Below are 17,564 nucleotides of genomic sequence, written 5' to 3'. Positions count from 1 at the left end.
AGAAAACAATTAACAGGGCGGGACTGCGAGGCCCCAGGTATGCGTTCTAGGGTTAAGTGGTGTCTGTGCCACAATTTTGGGAAAAAATGGAAACTCTTTTTGGAGTCCCCTTGCTGTGTCTTACGTGACGTTGGCATCGTCAATTCCAGGTGGGTTGGGTCGCTCCCCTCCCCCTTTTAACTGTAAGAAACTACATACACTATGGCTTGGGGTAACACAGATGGTTGAGTCTGAAGAGCTGTTTACTCAGAGGTCTGCTCCAAATCTTCAGTGTCTGCTAGTCAGCGTAGAATTTTTAACTGCATCTAGCCTAGGCAATACTTTGGGCGTAGTAGCCCAGCTGCGAAGCAAGCTGCACCGCCTGTGTATCTAATAAGAATTTTTAAATGCATCTAGCCTAGGCAGACTGTGGGGACCCCCAACCAAACCCAGACGCTCAGCCCCCCTACCGCCCCCCTTTCCTTGACAATACAATAATGTAACTCTTACAACTGGATGGGTGAGGATCGGTCACAGCTTTTTTAACTCTTTATACTCATTCCATTAGAAAGACATTTTATTTCTTAAATAATTCAGCTTGTTGCAGCATGCCCTGGGTCTCCACTCCGGCAACTTGGCCAACAAGTGTAACTCTCCAACATGTCCTTTCTATTTCCAGGCCACGGAGGATCCTGCGTACTCGTATGCAGGACTCTGACCCCCACCCATCACTCTTAACGCTTGTTCCACTCCGTCCTGGAGTCCTGACAGGAATATGTCCAGTCCAATATCCATTAAGTGAACACCGTCGGGCCGTATGAGGCCTGCTTTATCTCCTTCCAGTTGTCGGTGTCGTACCACTACACCGCCTCTGTCTCTTCTAAATTTTGCCATCCGAATATTTGTTACCCGCCTTGTCCGTTCGATGGCCGTGATGTCTCGCGCACCTTGCCATACCGCTATCGGCACAATCTCTGACCATACTATAGCTAGTTTTGTGAAAAATTCTCTGAAGCGCTCAGTGTCTAGTTTCATTATTGCCATTAGTTATGCGCTCTTGTGATGACTTAGGTTGTTTCCCCCGGCCTGTATAACTAAGATGACCAGACATCTTGCCTCTCTCCCTACCTTGATTACCTCCATTAGTACCTGTGGCCATAGCAGGCCTCTAATACCTCTCCAGTTGAAATATGTGTTATGAAACTCTAATTTCCTCCCGCCTGGGCGGACTTTCGCCCTTTAATCTGCCCAATATATATGCGAGTGGCCTATCACCCACACTGTTGGCTTAGCGTCACCTGTAAAAGAAACAAACCACGTTAGGATAACAAGTCCGGTCTTATGTATCTTGCCAAACACGTGGATCACCATCTCTCTATCCTCTGAACTTCCGTTTCTGACAGTCCTGCTCTTGCTGCTTCTGTGGCCGCGCCTATGCGGAATGAGTGTGTCCCGTAATCTTTGGGGTGGTTCCCTGCCGATGTTATGCATTTATTAAATATAGCTTGGAACTGGTATCTTGATAATGGCGTCCCATCAATGTGTGATAGGAACAAATTACTTTGTGATCTGATGGTTAGATATGGTTTTACTATTGTTACCCGACTCAGTGTACCGTTTGTGGGTTGTAGAAGTACCCAAGTGCCCCTGCCCGCTGGAACCATTTTCGATTTGTGTATGCGTAGACGTATTGCATTATTGCCTATGACTACGTCCTGGTGTAATAAGCCTCCACTGGTGCTAATTTTGGATTGAGGGACTAATTCGCTTATGCATAGCGCCCCGAAGAAGGCAATCACAAATGCAGTAGACAGTAGTGTTGCTTCAAATTGTGAGTGTCATGTTAATGGTGTTAGGGATATGATGTGAGAAATCAGTTTTAGTGACACGGGACGGGACGTCTACACTTCTGACTTGGCTGACCCCTTTTCCACCCTTTTATGGATTGTCTGATGATGAATCTTTGTCACATCTACCCAATTCAGTAGTTGGAAGTGAAATGCTACTCCGGTCAGACACCGCTGCGCTGACGCCCCTGATATGCCCCTCATCATTAGCTGGTGGAGAAATTCTATGGTGACTTGTGATCTGGCTTGTTCACATTGGTCAACCCGTCTGCCTGCTACTAGTCGTGTCCACTCTTCCCATGCCTTACCGTATGCTTGCCACGTCGACGGGGCAACTGACGCTCTGATTAATGGCATCAACTATTCGCCACTAGATCCCATAGGGAAGGTGGGCAACTGTTGTCCCGATGGGTGGGCATTGTGGAAGAGCTCTGTGAAAATCTGCCAATTGAATTGTTATAAAGCGTTAGCAGCAGCTTTAGACCCCTCAGCATAGTGGCAAGCGCGGACCCATACATTGTGTTTTAGGCACAGGAATGCTAGCCTGGGTAGTAGGCCTAGCACTGGGAGAGACGATGATGCCATCTTATTAATGCAGTGCGCTAAGCTGGTGTTTTTTGTTATGAAGCGTATATTTTTGTAAGCCAGGAGCGCGTCCCATATTTCTATTGCTACCACTATTGGGAAGAAAAATTATTTTCAGGGCTAGATGCAGCGAAAAATTATTATTAATTGAAAAGCTGGTGGAGCTTGGTATAGATGGCCTAATACAATGAGACCCACACACTGCTAGAAGGCCAAATATTTTTTCAGAGTTAGATGCAGAAAAAATTTATATTCAGTTTGCAACCTGATGGAGGTCAGTATAGATGGACTAATAGAACAAGTCCCACACACTGCTAGAAGGCCAAATATTTTTTCAGAGGTAGATGCAGATAAAAAATTATTTTGAATTTGCAACCTGATGGAGGTCAGTATAGATGACTAATAGAACAAGTCCCACACACTGCTAGAAGGCCAAATATTTTTTAAGTGCTAGATGCAGAAAAAAATATATTCAGTTTGCAACCTGATGGAGGTCTGTATAGATGGATTAATAGAACAAGTCCCACACACAGCTAGAAGCCCAATATTTTTTCAGAGGTAGATGCAGAAAAAAATATATTCAGTTTGCAACCTGATGGAGGTCTGTATAGATGGATTAATAGAACAAGTCACACACACAGCTAGAAGCCCAATATTTTTTCAGAGGTAAATGCAGAAAAAAATATATTCAGTTTGCAACCTGATGGAGGTCAGTATAGATGGACTAATAGAACAAGTCCCACACACTGCTAGAAGGCCAAACATTTTTTCAGAGCTAGATGCAGAAAAATATTATATTCAATTTGCAACCTGATGGAGGTTAGTATAGATGGACTAATAGAACAAGTCCCACACACAGCTAGAAGGCCAAATATTTTTTCAGAGGTAGATGCAGAAAAAAATTATATTCAGTTTGCAACCTTATGGAGGTCAGTATAGATGGACTAATAGAACAAGTCCCACACACAGCTAGAAGCCCAAATATTTTTTCAGAGGTAGATGCAGAAAAAAATTATATTCAGTTTGCAACCTGATGGAGGTCTGTATAGATGGATTAATAGAACAAGTCCCACACACAGCTAGAAGCCCAATATTTTTTCAGAGGTAGATGCAGAAAAAAATATATTCAGTTTGCAACCTGATGGAGGTCTGTATAGATGGATTAATAGAACAAGTCCCACACACAGCTAGAAGCCCAATATTTTTTCAGAGGTAGATGCAGAAAAAAATATATTCAGTTTGCAACCTGATGGAGGTCAGTATAGATGGACTAATAGAACAAGTCCCACACACTGCTAGAAGGCCAAACATTTTTTCAGAGCTAGATGCAGAAAAATATTATATTCAATTTGCAACCTGATGGAGGTCAGTATAGATGGACTAATAGAACAAGTCCCACACACAGCTAGAAGGCCAAATATTTTTTCAGAGGTAGATGCAGAAAAAAATTATATTCAGTTTGCAACCTTATGGAGGTCAGTATAGATGGACTAATAGAACAAGTCCCACACACAGCTAGAAGCCCAAATATTTTTTCAGAGGTAGATGCAGAAAAAAATTATATTCAGTTTGCAACCTGATGGAGGTCAGTATAGATGGACAAATAGAACAAGTCCCACACACTGCTAGAAGGCCAAACATTTTTTCAGAGCTAGATGCAGAAAAATATTATATTCAATTTGCAACCTGATGGAGGTCAGTATAGATGGACTAATAGAACAAGTCCCACACACAGCTAGAAGGCCAAATATTTTTTCAGAGGTAGATGCAGAAAAAAATTATATTCAGTTTGCAACCTTATGGAGGTCAGTATAGATGGACTAATAGAACAAGTCCCACACACAGCTAGAAGCCCAAATATTTTTTCAGAGGTAGATGCAGAAAAAAATTATATTCAGTTTGCAACCTGATGGAGGTCTGTATAGATGGATTAATAGAACAAGTCCCACACACAGCTAGAAGCCCAATATTTTTTCAGAGGTAGATGCAGAAAAAAATATATTCAGTTTGCAACCTGATGGAGGTCTGTATAGATGGATTAATAGAACAAGTCCCACACACAGCTAGAAGCCCAATATTTTTTCAGAGGTAGATGCAGAAAAAAATATATTCAGTTTGCAACCTGATGGAGGTCTGTATAGATGGATTAATAGAACAAGTCCCACACACAGCTAGAAGCCCAATATTTTTTCAGAGGTAGATGCAGAAAAAAATATATTCAGTTTGCAACCTGATGGAGGTCAGTATAGATGGACTAATACAAAAAGTCCCACACACAGCTAGAAGCCCAATATTTTTTCAGAGGTAGATGCAGAAAAAAATATATTCAGTTTGCAACCTGATGGAGGTCTGTATAGATGGATTAATAGAACAAGTCCCACACACAGCTAGAAGCCCAATATTTTTTCAGAGGTAGATGCAGAAAAAAATATATTCAGTTTGCAACCTGATGGAGGTCTGTATAGATGGATTAATAGAACAAGTCACACACACAGCTAGAAGCCCAATATTTTTTCAGAGGTAGATGCAGAAAAAAATATATTCAGTTTGCAACCTGATGGAGGTCTGTATAGATGGATTAATAGAACAAGTCCCACACACAGCTAGAAGCCCAATATTTTTTCAGAGGTAGATGCAGAAAAAAATATATTCAGTTTGCAACCTGATGGAGGTCTGTATAGATGGATTAATAGAACAAGTCCCACACACAGCTAGACGCCCAATATTTTTTCAGAGGTAGATGCAGAAAAAAATTATATTCAATTTGCAACCTGATGGAGGTCAGTATAGATGGACTAATAGAATGATGCTATGCCCAAAAGATTTTACTTCACTAGGTGCAGTAAAAAAATTGGTATTCTATACACAGGTGGTATATCTTGCAACACAGATAGGCTACTCCACTGACTAACACACTCTGCAATAGGCCAAAAAGGATTAGCTTTGCTAGATTCAGCCAAATGCTGTGAAAAAAACTTGCACAGCGCTGGCACAGACCTGCCTGGCAAAAACTGATAGGAACTGATGTAACCTAGTCCTGAAAAGGACTCCAATTACAATTAGTCTTTACTCCCACAATCTATCTATTTAAGAGCACAGACCTGCCTGATAAAAGTCGTAGGAAATGCTGTAACCTAGTCCTTAAAAGGACTGCAATCACAACTATTCCCTACTCCCAAGCTATCTGTAGATTTGTGCGAAAATTGGCTTGAAATTAACAAGGTATAGCGCACACAGCAACAGCGGTGCCGTCTAACACGCAGCTGCAGCAGTGAGAAAATGGTGGCGACGGGGAAAATGGCTTGGTCTTATAGGGCAAGGACATGTGACATACACTGCCAATGACACATGCCCTTGCTTGTGTGAAAAAAAGCACTTCGCTCCGTGTGTGCGCTGCTGATAGGCTGACAGATTGCACCTCCCACTGTAAATGCGGGAAAGAGAAAAAAAAAATGGAGATCTTCATTGCTCCTGCAGAGATCCATCCCCTGCCCCTCCCCCCACCCCGCTGTACACTCAAACTGCGTATTAACATTAATTTTCATCATTACAGAGAAAAAATCCAGTTATGATTTTGGTGCACGAACAGTTATCGAACATAACCTCGAACAGCCGAATTTTTCTCAAATTATTTGTGTTCGCCGAACGGCTCGAACACAGCCCAAAACAGCTCGAATTTGAGATTGGCGAACAGTTCGAGTAGAACAACGCTCATCTCTACTGGCCAATCACAGCCATGCTAATTTTTGGCATGGCTGTGATGGTTACAGAAGTGGCTACAGCCTAAAAGCTTTTTGGTTAGTAGTGCTGTAGCCTTTCAACAAACATTATTAGGTATCCAAACGCTTTACAGACAGTATATCTTTGGAGTGTGGGAGGAAACCGGAGATCCCGGAGGAAACCCACGTAAACATGAAGAGAACATACAAACTCTTTGCAGATGTTGCCCTTGGTGGGAATTGAACTCAGGACCCCAGCGCTGCAAGGTTGCAGTGCTAACCACTGAGCCACCGTGCTGCCGAACACTACTGAACGCCATAGGATTCAATGGGAGGCCAAAAATTCTGCATATATGTAGCACCCTGAGGATTCGGCTGCTACAGGGGTATTGCACCTCAGCCAGAGGTGTGATATTCCACTCCCGGGTAAGGATGGAGTGTGGAGCTGAGCTCAGTTAGCTGCATGCACTACACACATCCCATTTCCGAGGAACAGACCGATGGTACTCCCACTAGAGAAATGTGCAGGTACGACAGTGTCTGTTCCTGGCTGGAGTGGGAGGGGGGGTGGAACATCCCAGTAGTGTAGGGGCAGATAGGGGGAGCAGCCTGGGTAAAGCTAGGAGCTCATTGGGTGCTGGTCACCTGAGCTCACACATAGAGGGAGTATATAAGGTGGGAACCATCTTAGATCAGGGTCAGTCTTTTGCAGAGTGAGGTCAGTCTGTCAGAGCAGAGGAGAAGAGCAGCTCCAAGGCCAAGAGAGAGAGAGAGGAGAAAGAAAGACCCAGAGGGGGAGAAAGAAGGAACTCCAAGAGCCCAAATTAGACCAGAGGGTGAAGAGTTGGCAACAGGGTACCGGATCCCAAGCTGGCAGAGGCTACAGCACACCTTAGCCAGGAACCGGAGGTCGTGGGCAGGATCTGCCACGATCACCCACTAAATCCACCCGGAAGGCAGACCAGGAATAGGGTCAGGGAACCCAGAGACAAGGGTTTACCACCAAGAGGCCCGAGGGAGCCGGACATAGGTGGATCCCTGGTGGGGAAGGCCAGAGAAGAGGACAGGACAGAAAGAGAGCTCAGGACCACGCTCCAGAATCACCTGGGGGTTGGCTGAGTCCAGGACCTGGTGGACGCAGCACGGCTCGGGTGGTCACTTAAGGCCGGAGTGACCAGAACAACTGCAGTAAGTAAACAAACCCTGAACTGCACAGCCCGACTCTGAGTCTCATTTCCATCCTCGCTGCACCACCACAACCCCCATCCTCTGCAACTGACCCCCTGAGGCTATACCCCTCCCGTTGGGGGTTATACTACCTGAGCTGCACATACATCATCAGCCTCAGCGGACCCTGCTGCAGCGGCGGCCGTATTGACCGCAATTCAACGGGTGGCGTAGTCGACATAAAGAACTTTAGTAACATCAGTAAGGACTGCCACACACTGAGCTTGACACCCTGGGCACGGACCGGGTCACAGCCACTCGGAGACTACAACCTCCATCTGATCCGGCTCCGGGTATTCCCAACAGCACTGGCCCAGGGGGCGCGTCATATACAACACCTTCAAATGGGCCCAAAAGTTGCCAAAACACATCAATTTAGGAGTAGACACCTGAAAAAATGCCATCAATTGACTCAGAGTACAAGTACTTCAATTATTATTATTATTATTACAGCGACATTTATTCCGTGGCGCTTTACATGTGAAAAGGGGTCACTGTCGGTGACTCACCGACTGCTACAAGAGGAGAGAGGACCCTGCCTGTGAGGGCGCTCAATCTACAAGGGAAAGGTGAGGGTACAGTAGGTCAGGGTACAGCTAGTTGTGCAGCGGTATGATGAAGCGAGGGTTTCCGTAGATTGTACGCTTGCCTGAAGAAGTGGGTATTCAGCTTCCTTTTCAAGGTTTCCATGATAGGCGGCAGTCTAATGTGTTGGGGTACAGCGTTACACAGTAGCTGAGATGCACGGGACAAATTTGCTGAGAGCCTAAATCACAGTAAGCTTCCAGGAGCTCACAACTGAGCAGAATAACCCCTGCACTGATTAATATGAAGGCGAAAGGCTTCTAAAGAGTGCAGGAGTGGGAGAAGTCAGACGCTGCGATCTTCTGGCTCCTCCTGGAAACTTTCTGGAAACCCGTGACACCTTTCAAGCTTCAACACAATCCAACATAAGTTTCTCAACTGGTGCATCCTTCAACACAATGTTCACAAGGCAGACAGCAGCGGTGGTGGGTCTCCTAGACAACAAGCTAACTCCTTTATGATGATAGAGGCCACCATCTCCTTAGCTTACTGCTGGTAATTTTCTGTGGGAATGAGCTAGTCTCCAACCAGCCTATAATATTTCCAGTGAATTATGGCACAATGATATTGTATTAGCAGTGCACCCAGTTCCAGAACCGAAGCCAACCACAATTTCCTTCTCAGGAATTTTATTTGGTAGATTGATTGGCTGCCCAAATATTAGTCTCTCACAAAGGAGCTGAAGCCACTGAGTGGCAGTAAGTGCAAGTTTCTCCAACATGTTATATATCAGAGCCGGGAGAACAGAGAGAGCAGCACAGTGGCTCAGTCGTTAGCACTACAGCCTTGCAGCGATTAAGTCCTGGGTTTAAATCCCACTAAGGACAGCATCTGCAAGTAGTTCTCTCTGTGTTGGTGTGGGTTTCCCCCAGGTTCTCCAGTTATTTCCTCAGTAAAAAAGCAGCCATATAGGAGTGTTCACAGTTCAAAAAATTAAGGCCTGACACCACAATTTCCATGGCCAACAGAGTGGAGATGGTGGAGTTCAACCTCTTATCTTTGTCATGTGTAGGAGGAAACAATCTTTTACGGGACTGAGGACTGGCTGCTGGGCTGAGAGAGGGCGGAGTATGGTGAACTTGACAAACTGCTGGACTGTGAGTGAGATGTAGGCGGAGAACTTACAATGGATTGATAAAGTTGTGGTGTGCTCGTTTTCTGAGATCGTCAAAAACAGCAGGCATGTCCACTTCTGTTGCAGCTGACTGGCCCTCACTCAGCCTGACTGGAGTGGCTAAAGAACTGGAGGTTCTGCAGTGGGAGATCTGCGTGACAATACACTGTGTGCAGAATTATTAGGCAAATGAGTATTTTGATCACATGATACTTTTTATACATGTTGTCCTACTCCAAGCTGCATAGTCTTGAGAGCCAACTACCAATTAAGTAAATCTGGTGATGTGCATGTCTGTAATGAGGAGGGGTGTTTAATGACATCAACACCCTATATAAGGTGTGTTTAATTATTAGGCAACTTCCTTTCCTTTGGCAAAATGGGTCAGAAGAGAGATTTGACGGGGTCAGAAGAGAGATTTGACAGGCTCTGAAAAGTCCAAAATTGTGAGATGTCTTGCAGAGGGATGCAGCAGTCTTGAAATTTCAAAACTTTTGAAGCATGATCACCGAACAATCAAGCGTTTCATGGCAAATAGCCAACAGGGTCGCAAGAAGTGTGTTGGCCAAAAAAGGCGCAAAATAACTGCCCATGAATTGAGGAAAATCAAGCGTGAAGCTGCCAAGATGCCATTCGCCACCAGTTTTGCCATATTTCAGAGCTGCAATGTTACTGGAGTATCAAAAAGCACAAGGTGTGCAATATTCAGGGACATGGCCAAGGTAAGAAAGACTGAAAAACGACCACCTTTGAACAAGAAACATAAGATAAAACGTCAAGAATGGGCCAAGAAATATCTTAAGACTGATTTTTCAAAGGTTTTATGGACTGATGAAATGAGAGTGACCCTTGATGGGCCAGAGTCTGGATCAGTAAAGGCCAAAGAGCTCCACTCCCACTCAGACGCCAGCAAGGTGGAGTACTGGCATGGGCTGGTATCATCAAAGATGAACTTGTGAGACCTTTTCGGGTTGAGGATGGAGTGAAGCTCAACACCCAGACCTATTGCCAGTTTTTGGAAGACCACTTCTTCAAGCAGTGGTACAGGAAGAAGTTGGTATCGTTCAAGAAAAACATGATTTTCATGCAGGACAATGCTCCATCACATGCATCCAACTACTCCACAGTGTGACTGGCCAGTAAAGGTCTAAAAGAAGAAAAAATAATGATATGGCCCTCTTGTTCACCTGATCTGAACCCCATAGAGAAACTGTGGTCAATCATAAAATGTGAGATCTACAGGGAGGGAAAACAGTACACCTCTCGGAGCAGTGTCTGGGAAGCTGTGGTGGCTGCTGCATGCAATGTTGATCGAAAACAGATCAAGCACCTGACAGAATCTATGGATGGAAGGCTGTTGAGTGTCATCATAAAGAAAGGTGACTATATTGATCACAATTTTTTTTGTTTCTTGATTTTGCATGTCAGAAATGTTTATTTCTAAATTTTGCGCACTGATATTGGTTTACCTGGTGAAAATAAACAAGTGAGATGGGATTATATTTGGTTTTTATTAAGTTGCCTAATAATTCTGCACAGTAATAGTTACCTGCACAAACAGTTATCCTCCTAAGATAGCCAAATCTAAAAAAACCGACTCCAACTTCCAAAAATAATAAGCTTGGATATTTATGAGTCTTTTGGGTTGATTGAGAACATAGTTGTTGATCAATAATAAAAATAATCCTCTAAAATACAACTTGCCTAATAATTCTGCACACAGTGTACTTGGCATGGTAACAGAGGAAGAAGAAGCAGCAGATGCGGTTGATGGTGCAGCTGATGGTTGTTGAGGTCCGCATTTTATCGCAGTGAGATTGCCAATGTAACTCATGTCAGTTGCGCATGTGAAGGTTCATGCTTGTAGTAATAAAATAATTGCACTTTTTCCCTCTACTGAGTTTTTTATTGCAAGGTTTGCAGATAATGTGAGTTGACTCATCCTTTAAATGTCAAAAAAGGCCAAGGCTAGCCAACCCTTGTCGTCCCTGCGAGCTGCAGACCCGTAACCACTGCTGGCAGCCACAATTTTGGCTAAGGATGCAATGCTCATCGCGGTTGCATCACTGTGTGTGCGTCGCAGGATGCAACCTAACCTCCTCATCATCCTCCTCCTCCACCTCCTCACATGAGCAACTCAGCTGCATGCCTCTGGGTTCACACCAAGTGGGATCCACAACCTCAACATCATCCAATGTGTTATCCCATTCCTCGCCATGACAGTAACCCTCCTCCTTCTCTTGCCCTCACAGCACAGAACAGTCCGCATGACCCTCAGGTATCTGAGTCTCTTCAGGATACCCCCCCCCCACCCAGGGGTCAATGTCTGGGGATGATGGTCAGGAAGCTGCTCTGACTCAACTTTTTTTTTTATTCCCTGTATGGAGAACAAAATTTGCCCCAAAGAATTTTAAGCTCAGATGTAGTCTGCTTTCTATACTAATTTTGAGTTTATCATGTCTGTATTACCACTGTGTGGGGAATAATATCTGCACCAAAGAATTAAAAGATGAAATATAGCCTGTTTTATATTCCACGGTAGAAAGAAAACCAATTTCTATTTTATCATGTGTACCCCTGTGAGAACAATATCTACGCCAAAGAATTAATTTCAATAGAGTATAACTATTATAATGGGGACCAACAACTATTCCACTACAGCCAACCCAGCAGATGGAGACTCAATTAGGAGTGATCAAATTTCCCTAAATTAGGGCCTAACATCACCAAAGTGGCATCAAATTCACTAGAGTAGAAGTAGTTTAATGGAGGCCGAAACCTCTTCCACTACAGCCAACCCAATAGATGGAGACGCAGTCAGGATTTACCACATTTACAAAAATTTGAGGCAGACACCAGCAAAGTGGCATCAATTTCACTACAGTAGAAGTAGTGTAAATAGGACCGACATCTCTTCCAGTACAGACCCAGGAGATGGAAACCTAACCAGGAGTGTTCACATTTCCCTAAATTAGGGCCTAACACCACCGAAGTGGCATCACATATTGTTAAGGAGACCAAAACCTCTTCCAGTACAGCCTACCAAGCAGATGGAGAGACCCAATCAGGATGCTCCACATTTCCAAACATTTGTGACAGACACCAGTAAAGTGGCATCAATTTCACTAGAGTTTAAGTAGTATAATGGGGACAGACACCTCTTCCACTACAGCCAACCCAGCAGATGTAGACGCAATCAGGAATGTTCACATTTAATAGAAATTAGGGCCTAAAACCTACAGCAAGAGCAGGCTCAGAAGCCATATCACAGACTGCAATTCAGCAAGATCAATGCCGCACACTAAAAACTACAACATCGTCTAGTCTGTACAGTCTGCTATTGGGGTGCAAACGTCCTTGGAGATCATAGGACAGCCGGCTGCGCTTATCCATCAGGACACCACCTGCAGCGCTGAAGACACGTTCTGAGAGAACGCTGGCTGCCGGGCATGATAAAACCTCCAAGGCGTGACAGGCGAGCTCAGGCCATTCATCCATTTTTGAAGACCAAAATGTAAAAGGGTCAAAATCCTCCCTGATGGTATTCATATTGAGCTTCAGATACTCCTGCACCATCCTCTCTAGTCGTTCATCACGTACAGTCAAACTCAATAGATGGAGACCCAGTCAGAATTTTCCACATTTCCAAAAATTAGTGGCAGACACCAGCAAAGTGGCATTAATTTCACTACAGTAGAAATTGTAGAATTAGGAACCAAAATCTTTCACTGCAGCCAACCCAGCAGATGGAGACTCAATCAGGAGTGCACCATCCTCTCCAGTCGTTCACCACATGTCAGACTTGTAATCTATTGTGCTGGTGCACGAGCTGGTGTAAAATATGTTTGAAAGGACTCACAGAAATATCTTCTGCCACTTGTGCTGCTGCTGCATATGTTTTGGCACCTTCACTAACAGTTTGTCTGTTATCACCAACCCCACTCGATTGCAGTAATCCACCATAACTTGGCATCCACCTATGTAAAGACAGTCTGGTACTTTGAGACATTAGTATCCCTTCCGCATCTTTCTCTTCTTTTGTGGCAACAACCTCCTGCTGCAGTCTATTCAAAGTCTGCTCCAGCATGTAGATGACCAGAATAGTGATGCTGATGAAGGCATAGTCAGCGCTAACCATTTTAGTAGCCATTTCAAAACTGTGCAGAAGGGTGCAGAGGTCCTTAATCTTTTCCCACTCCGTAAACTTGATATGCCCCACGTCCATGATGCGTTGGCACAGGCTATACAACATCACATACTGCGCCAGGGCTCATTGTTGCTGCAACATGTGCAGAGTGGAATTCCACCATGTCGGCACCACCACGTCGGCATCAACCTGTTAACTGTCATACACAAAGACCTCTGTATCGATGCAAGTCGATGACTTGAGGGATGCAAATGGCAGAAATGAGCACATCGCTTCTGTGCTTTCTGAAGCAGTTTATCCAGGCTGGGAACGTGGATGAGAAATCGCTGTTCCACCAGATTGAGAACGTGAGCTATGCACGGAACGCGTGTGAGCTTATTCTCGGCCTAGGGCTGCCACGAGGTTCGTACCATTATCGCACACAGCCTTTCCTGGCTCTAGGTTCACTGGAGACATCCATTGCTCAAACTGAGCCTGGAGAGCTGTCCACAACTCTTCAGCTGTGTGACTGCGATCTCTAAGGCATATTAATTTGAAGACTGCCTGATTGCAGTGAGCCCTGGTTTTGCAGTACGTAGGTGGTGTGAATTCGCTCTGCACTGTTGGAAAGCGTGTCTCTTTAAGGCAGAGGTTGACTGCGCAGGTGGAGACCCTAGAGGACGTGGAGGAGGCAGAAGCAATGGAGGAAGTGTGAAATACAGAGGTTTGTTCTGCAAGCCTTGGGAATTCCAAGATTTGTGGAGCAGGCCCTTCCACACCTGTCCCCACAGCCACCAGAGTCACCCAGTGCCCAGTCAGTGAGATGTAACGCCCTTAGCCATGCTTACTTGTCCAGGTGTCTGTGGTGAAATACACCCTGGCAAACATAGATTTAGTGAATATTTGGGTGATATTGTCTGCGACATGCTGGTGTAGGGCAGGCACAGCTTTCTTAGAGAAGTAATGGTGACTGGGCAACTGGAACTGGGGGACTGCGACGGCCATCAGCTTTCGGAAACCGTCTGTATCTGCCAAAAGGAAAGGCAGCATTTCCGCGGCCACAAGATTGTAGATGGTGGAGTTCAACCTCTTAGCTTTGTCATGCATAGCATGAAACAATCTTTTACGTGACCACAACTGTGGGACCGAGAGCTGGCAGCAGTGTTGAGAGAGGGTGGAGTGAAGTGATCTGGACAAACTGCTGGACAGAGAGTGAGGTGTAGGCGCTGATGTTACGGTGGATTGAAAAACGTGGTGTGCTTGGTGAAACAAACACAACAGGCATGTCTGCTTTTGCTACAGCTGACGGGCTCTCACTGGAGCGGATAGAGAACCGACAGTTCTGCAGTGGGAGACCTGCATGATAATACTTGGCACGGTAACAGAGGAGGAGGAAGAAGCAGCAGATGCAGCTGATGGTTGTTGAGGTCCGCTGGTCCGCATTTCAGTGCATTGAGATTCCCAGCATAATGCATGTTGTGTGAGCATGTGAAGGCTCATGCATGTAGTAGTCAAATTATTGCACTTTTTCCCTCTACTGAGTTTTTTATCGCAAAGTTTGCAGATAATGTTGGTTGACTCATCCTTTGCAGTCTCAAAAAAGGCCCAGGCTAGGCAACCCTCACCGCCCCTGCGAGATGCAGACCCGCGACCGCTGCTGGCCACAGCCACAGTTGTGGCTAAGGATGCGCCATAGGGTGAAACGTAACCTCCTCGTCTTCCTCCTCCACCTCGTCAGATGAGCTACTCAGCTGTGTAACTCTGAGTTCACACCAAGTAGGATCTTCAACCTCATCATCATCCAATGTGATATCCCATTCCTCGCCCTCAGAGTGACCCTTCTCCTCTTGTTGACAGCACAATACAGTCTGCATGAGCCTCAGGTATCTGAGTCTCATCAGGATCACCTCCCTCTCCGGTGGTTAACGTCTGGTGACAAGGTGTCAGGAACTTGCTCGGACCCTACTTCGTCCTGCCAGAATCCAACTTAAAAAATTTTTTGGCATTGGTGCAGATGCTTTCCTCCTCCTCTTCACTCTGTGAATGTTTGGAGTACACTTCTGATGCCCATGGTATAGAATGGGTGAACAGTTCTACAGACTCGCCCATCTGTGGTTCGCTACAGTCAGTTGGGCAGTTGGACAGCTGTGACGCAGGGGGAAGCAAGGGTAATTGGGGTGCCTCCTCTGTGGACTGTACTGTGTGTGATGTTTAGGTGGTGGACGAAGAGGAGAAGCCACTTGAAGCAGCGCTTGCCATCCACTGGAGCGCCTGCTCATTTTGGCCTTTATCAACAAGCCGTATTGCTGTGCAGCTGCCAAAGAAAGGGAGTTGAGTAGGCCGTCCAGTAACAGAAGTTGTCAGTTGTCTTTGGATAGGACATGACGGTGTAGGTTCACTAGTCTTTCACTAACAATACCACCTACCCCACGTATACTATACCTTGAACACCAAGCCTATTCCCCCTTTCACCATGAACTCTCTTTTTCCCACTCATATTGCTCAGATACTGTGGTAGGAGCACACTATTAGAAAAACAAAATTAGATTTTTTTTCTCTGCAACAGCTCTGCACACACCTGAATTTCAGTGGCACTAAATGACAAGGTAAGATATGGCTTGCTGTATAGCATTACTAACAGAAGAAAGTATTTTTTTATTGTGGATGAGGCCTATATAACATACGAGATATTCTCCAAACTATTTCAAACTGAGATGTCCCCTGCTGTATAACATTAGGAACCAAACAAAGTATTTTTTTCACTGTGGATGAGTCCTATATAACTTAGAATATATGCTCCAAGATATTTCAAACTCAGATTTAGCCTGCTGTATCACATTAGTCACAGCAAAAATAGATTTTTTTACTCTGTATAAGCTTTGCATACAGCTGAATTTCACCGCCACTAAAGGACTAGGTGGCTTATAGCAGAGTGTAACACATTTGTGACAGAAAAAAATATTTTGTGGACTCTGTCTAGCAACAGAAAAAATCTATTTTTTACTCTGAAAACAGCTGAAATTCAACACCACTAAAGCAGTAGGTGGCGTTTAGCAGAGTGTATCACGTTTGGGACAGATAAAAATAATTTTTGTAGTCTGGCTAGCAACAGAACAAATATATTTTTTACTGTGCATACAGCTGAATTTCACCCACCAAAAAATGACAAAGTGGGCTACTATAGCTTTCACTATCATATTAGCAAATGGAAAAAAATGTTTTTTGTGCTCTGCACTGAGAAGCTCTGCACAGTCTACAGACAGCTGAATTTCAACCCCACAAAATCAAAAGGTGGGCTACAAGGGTTTACTTGCTTGCTTTATCACATTAGTAGGTGAAAAAATAGATTGAAGGGATACTCGTGCATGCAGCACAATACAAGCAGTGCACAACACAGTTGTACGCCATGAGCCCTCCTGTTTCTGTCTGAATCTCAGTAATTGCTCAAAAAAAATGTAGATTTCACAGGTACACAGCAGAGGACTTACCTACACTATCTGACTTCCAAACACGCGCCCTTCTATCTAGCTAAAATCTCTCCGTACACAGGAGCAGGCTTCAGCAGCAGCGTCTGTGACCAGTGACATGCATGAAATGGTGCTCAGAGAACATTGCTGCTTTTCATATAGAGAGGACATGTGATTTCAGCAGCCAATGGCCGAAGCCCTTGTGTCTTGACAGTGTGGACACTTCCTGCTCTCTGATTGGCTAGCTGCCCTTTCCTCACTTAAAGTTACAGGAAAATCAAGTTCCCGCGCTTATTCACCGAACGTTGCCGATTTTCCTTAATTTAAGTTAAAATGCTCACCTTTCCGATCACGAATCCAAATGTGCCACATTTTTGCCGAACGTAACTTTTAAGATCGGATTTCGAACATATTCGCTCATCACTATTGATAGGAAGTGAAGGAAAAAATGTTAATGCAAAAATTAAATTGTCTGTGGATGAAAATGGTAAATACATTCCCATTCTATTCACAGCTCTCCAAGAAATATGGCCCAGTGTTCAGTGTACAGATTGGAAGTGAGAAGATAGTTATACTTTGTGGATATGAGACTGTGAAGGATGCCCTTGTAAACTACGCAGAAGAATTCTCTGAGCGACCTCATGTTCCCATATTCCAAGACATAACAAATGGATATGGTAATTTTTTATTTTCTGCTTTGTTCAACAATCTAAATTTACCAACCTCTATGCCACGCACTTAAAATGCAAACTTACTAATTTACCATCACCATGAATTCACTGCATTACATTGAAGAGGTAATCTTTTAAAAACAACCTCCTATCCATTGGATCTAAAAATGGACATCATAGATGGAAGTCCCCCATTCCTGACATTTATGCTTTTCTTGGATCTGATTAAAGTAGAGGCGGTCAC

At 44.5% G+C, this 17,564-nt stretch overlaps 1 protein-coding gene across 2 annotated transcripts in view; it reads left to right on the top strand.

Annotated features, from left to right (window-relative positions):
- Positions 1-17,564, top strand: part of LOC141258843 (cytochrome P450 2K1-like) — a 129,645-nt gene that overhangs the window by 35,806 nt on the left and 76,275 nt on the right. For both annotated transcript variants that reach the window (XM_073674014.1, XM_073674013.1), the window contains exon 3: positions 17,164-17,326. In XM_073674014.1, the coding sequence (XP_073530115.1) occupies positions 17,164-17,326 (163 nt within the window). The remainder of the gene's footprint in view (positions 1-17,163; positions 17,327-17,564) is intronic.

This window comes from Phyllobates terribilis, unplaced genomic scaffold, assembly GCF_046119375.1.
Source record: "Phyllobates terribilis strain yellow unplaced genomic scaffold, ASM4611937v1 Scaffold_3__8_contigs__length_932513732, whole genome shotgun sequence".
NCBI classification, from domain to species: Eukaryota; Metazoa; Chordata; class Amphibia; order Anura; family Dendrobatidae; genus Phyllobates; species Phyllobates terribilis.
The sequence above is the reverse complement of the archived record's forward strand: the minus strand, read 5'-3'. Positions and strand labels throughout refer to the sequence as shown.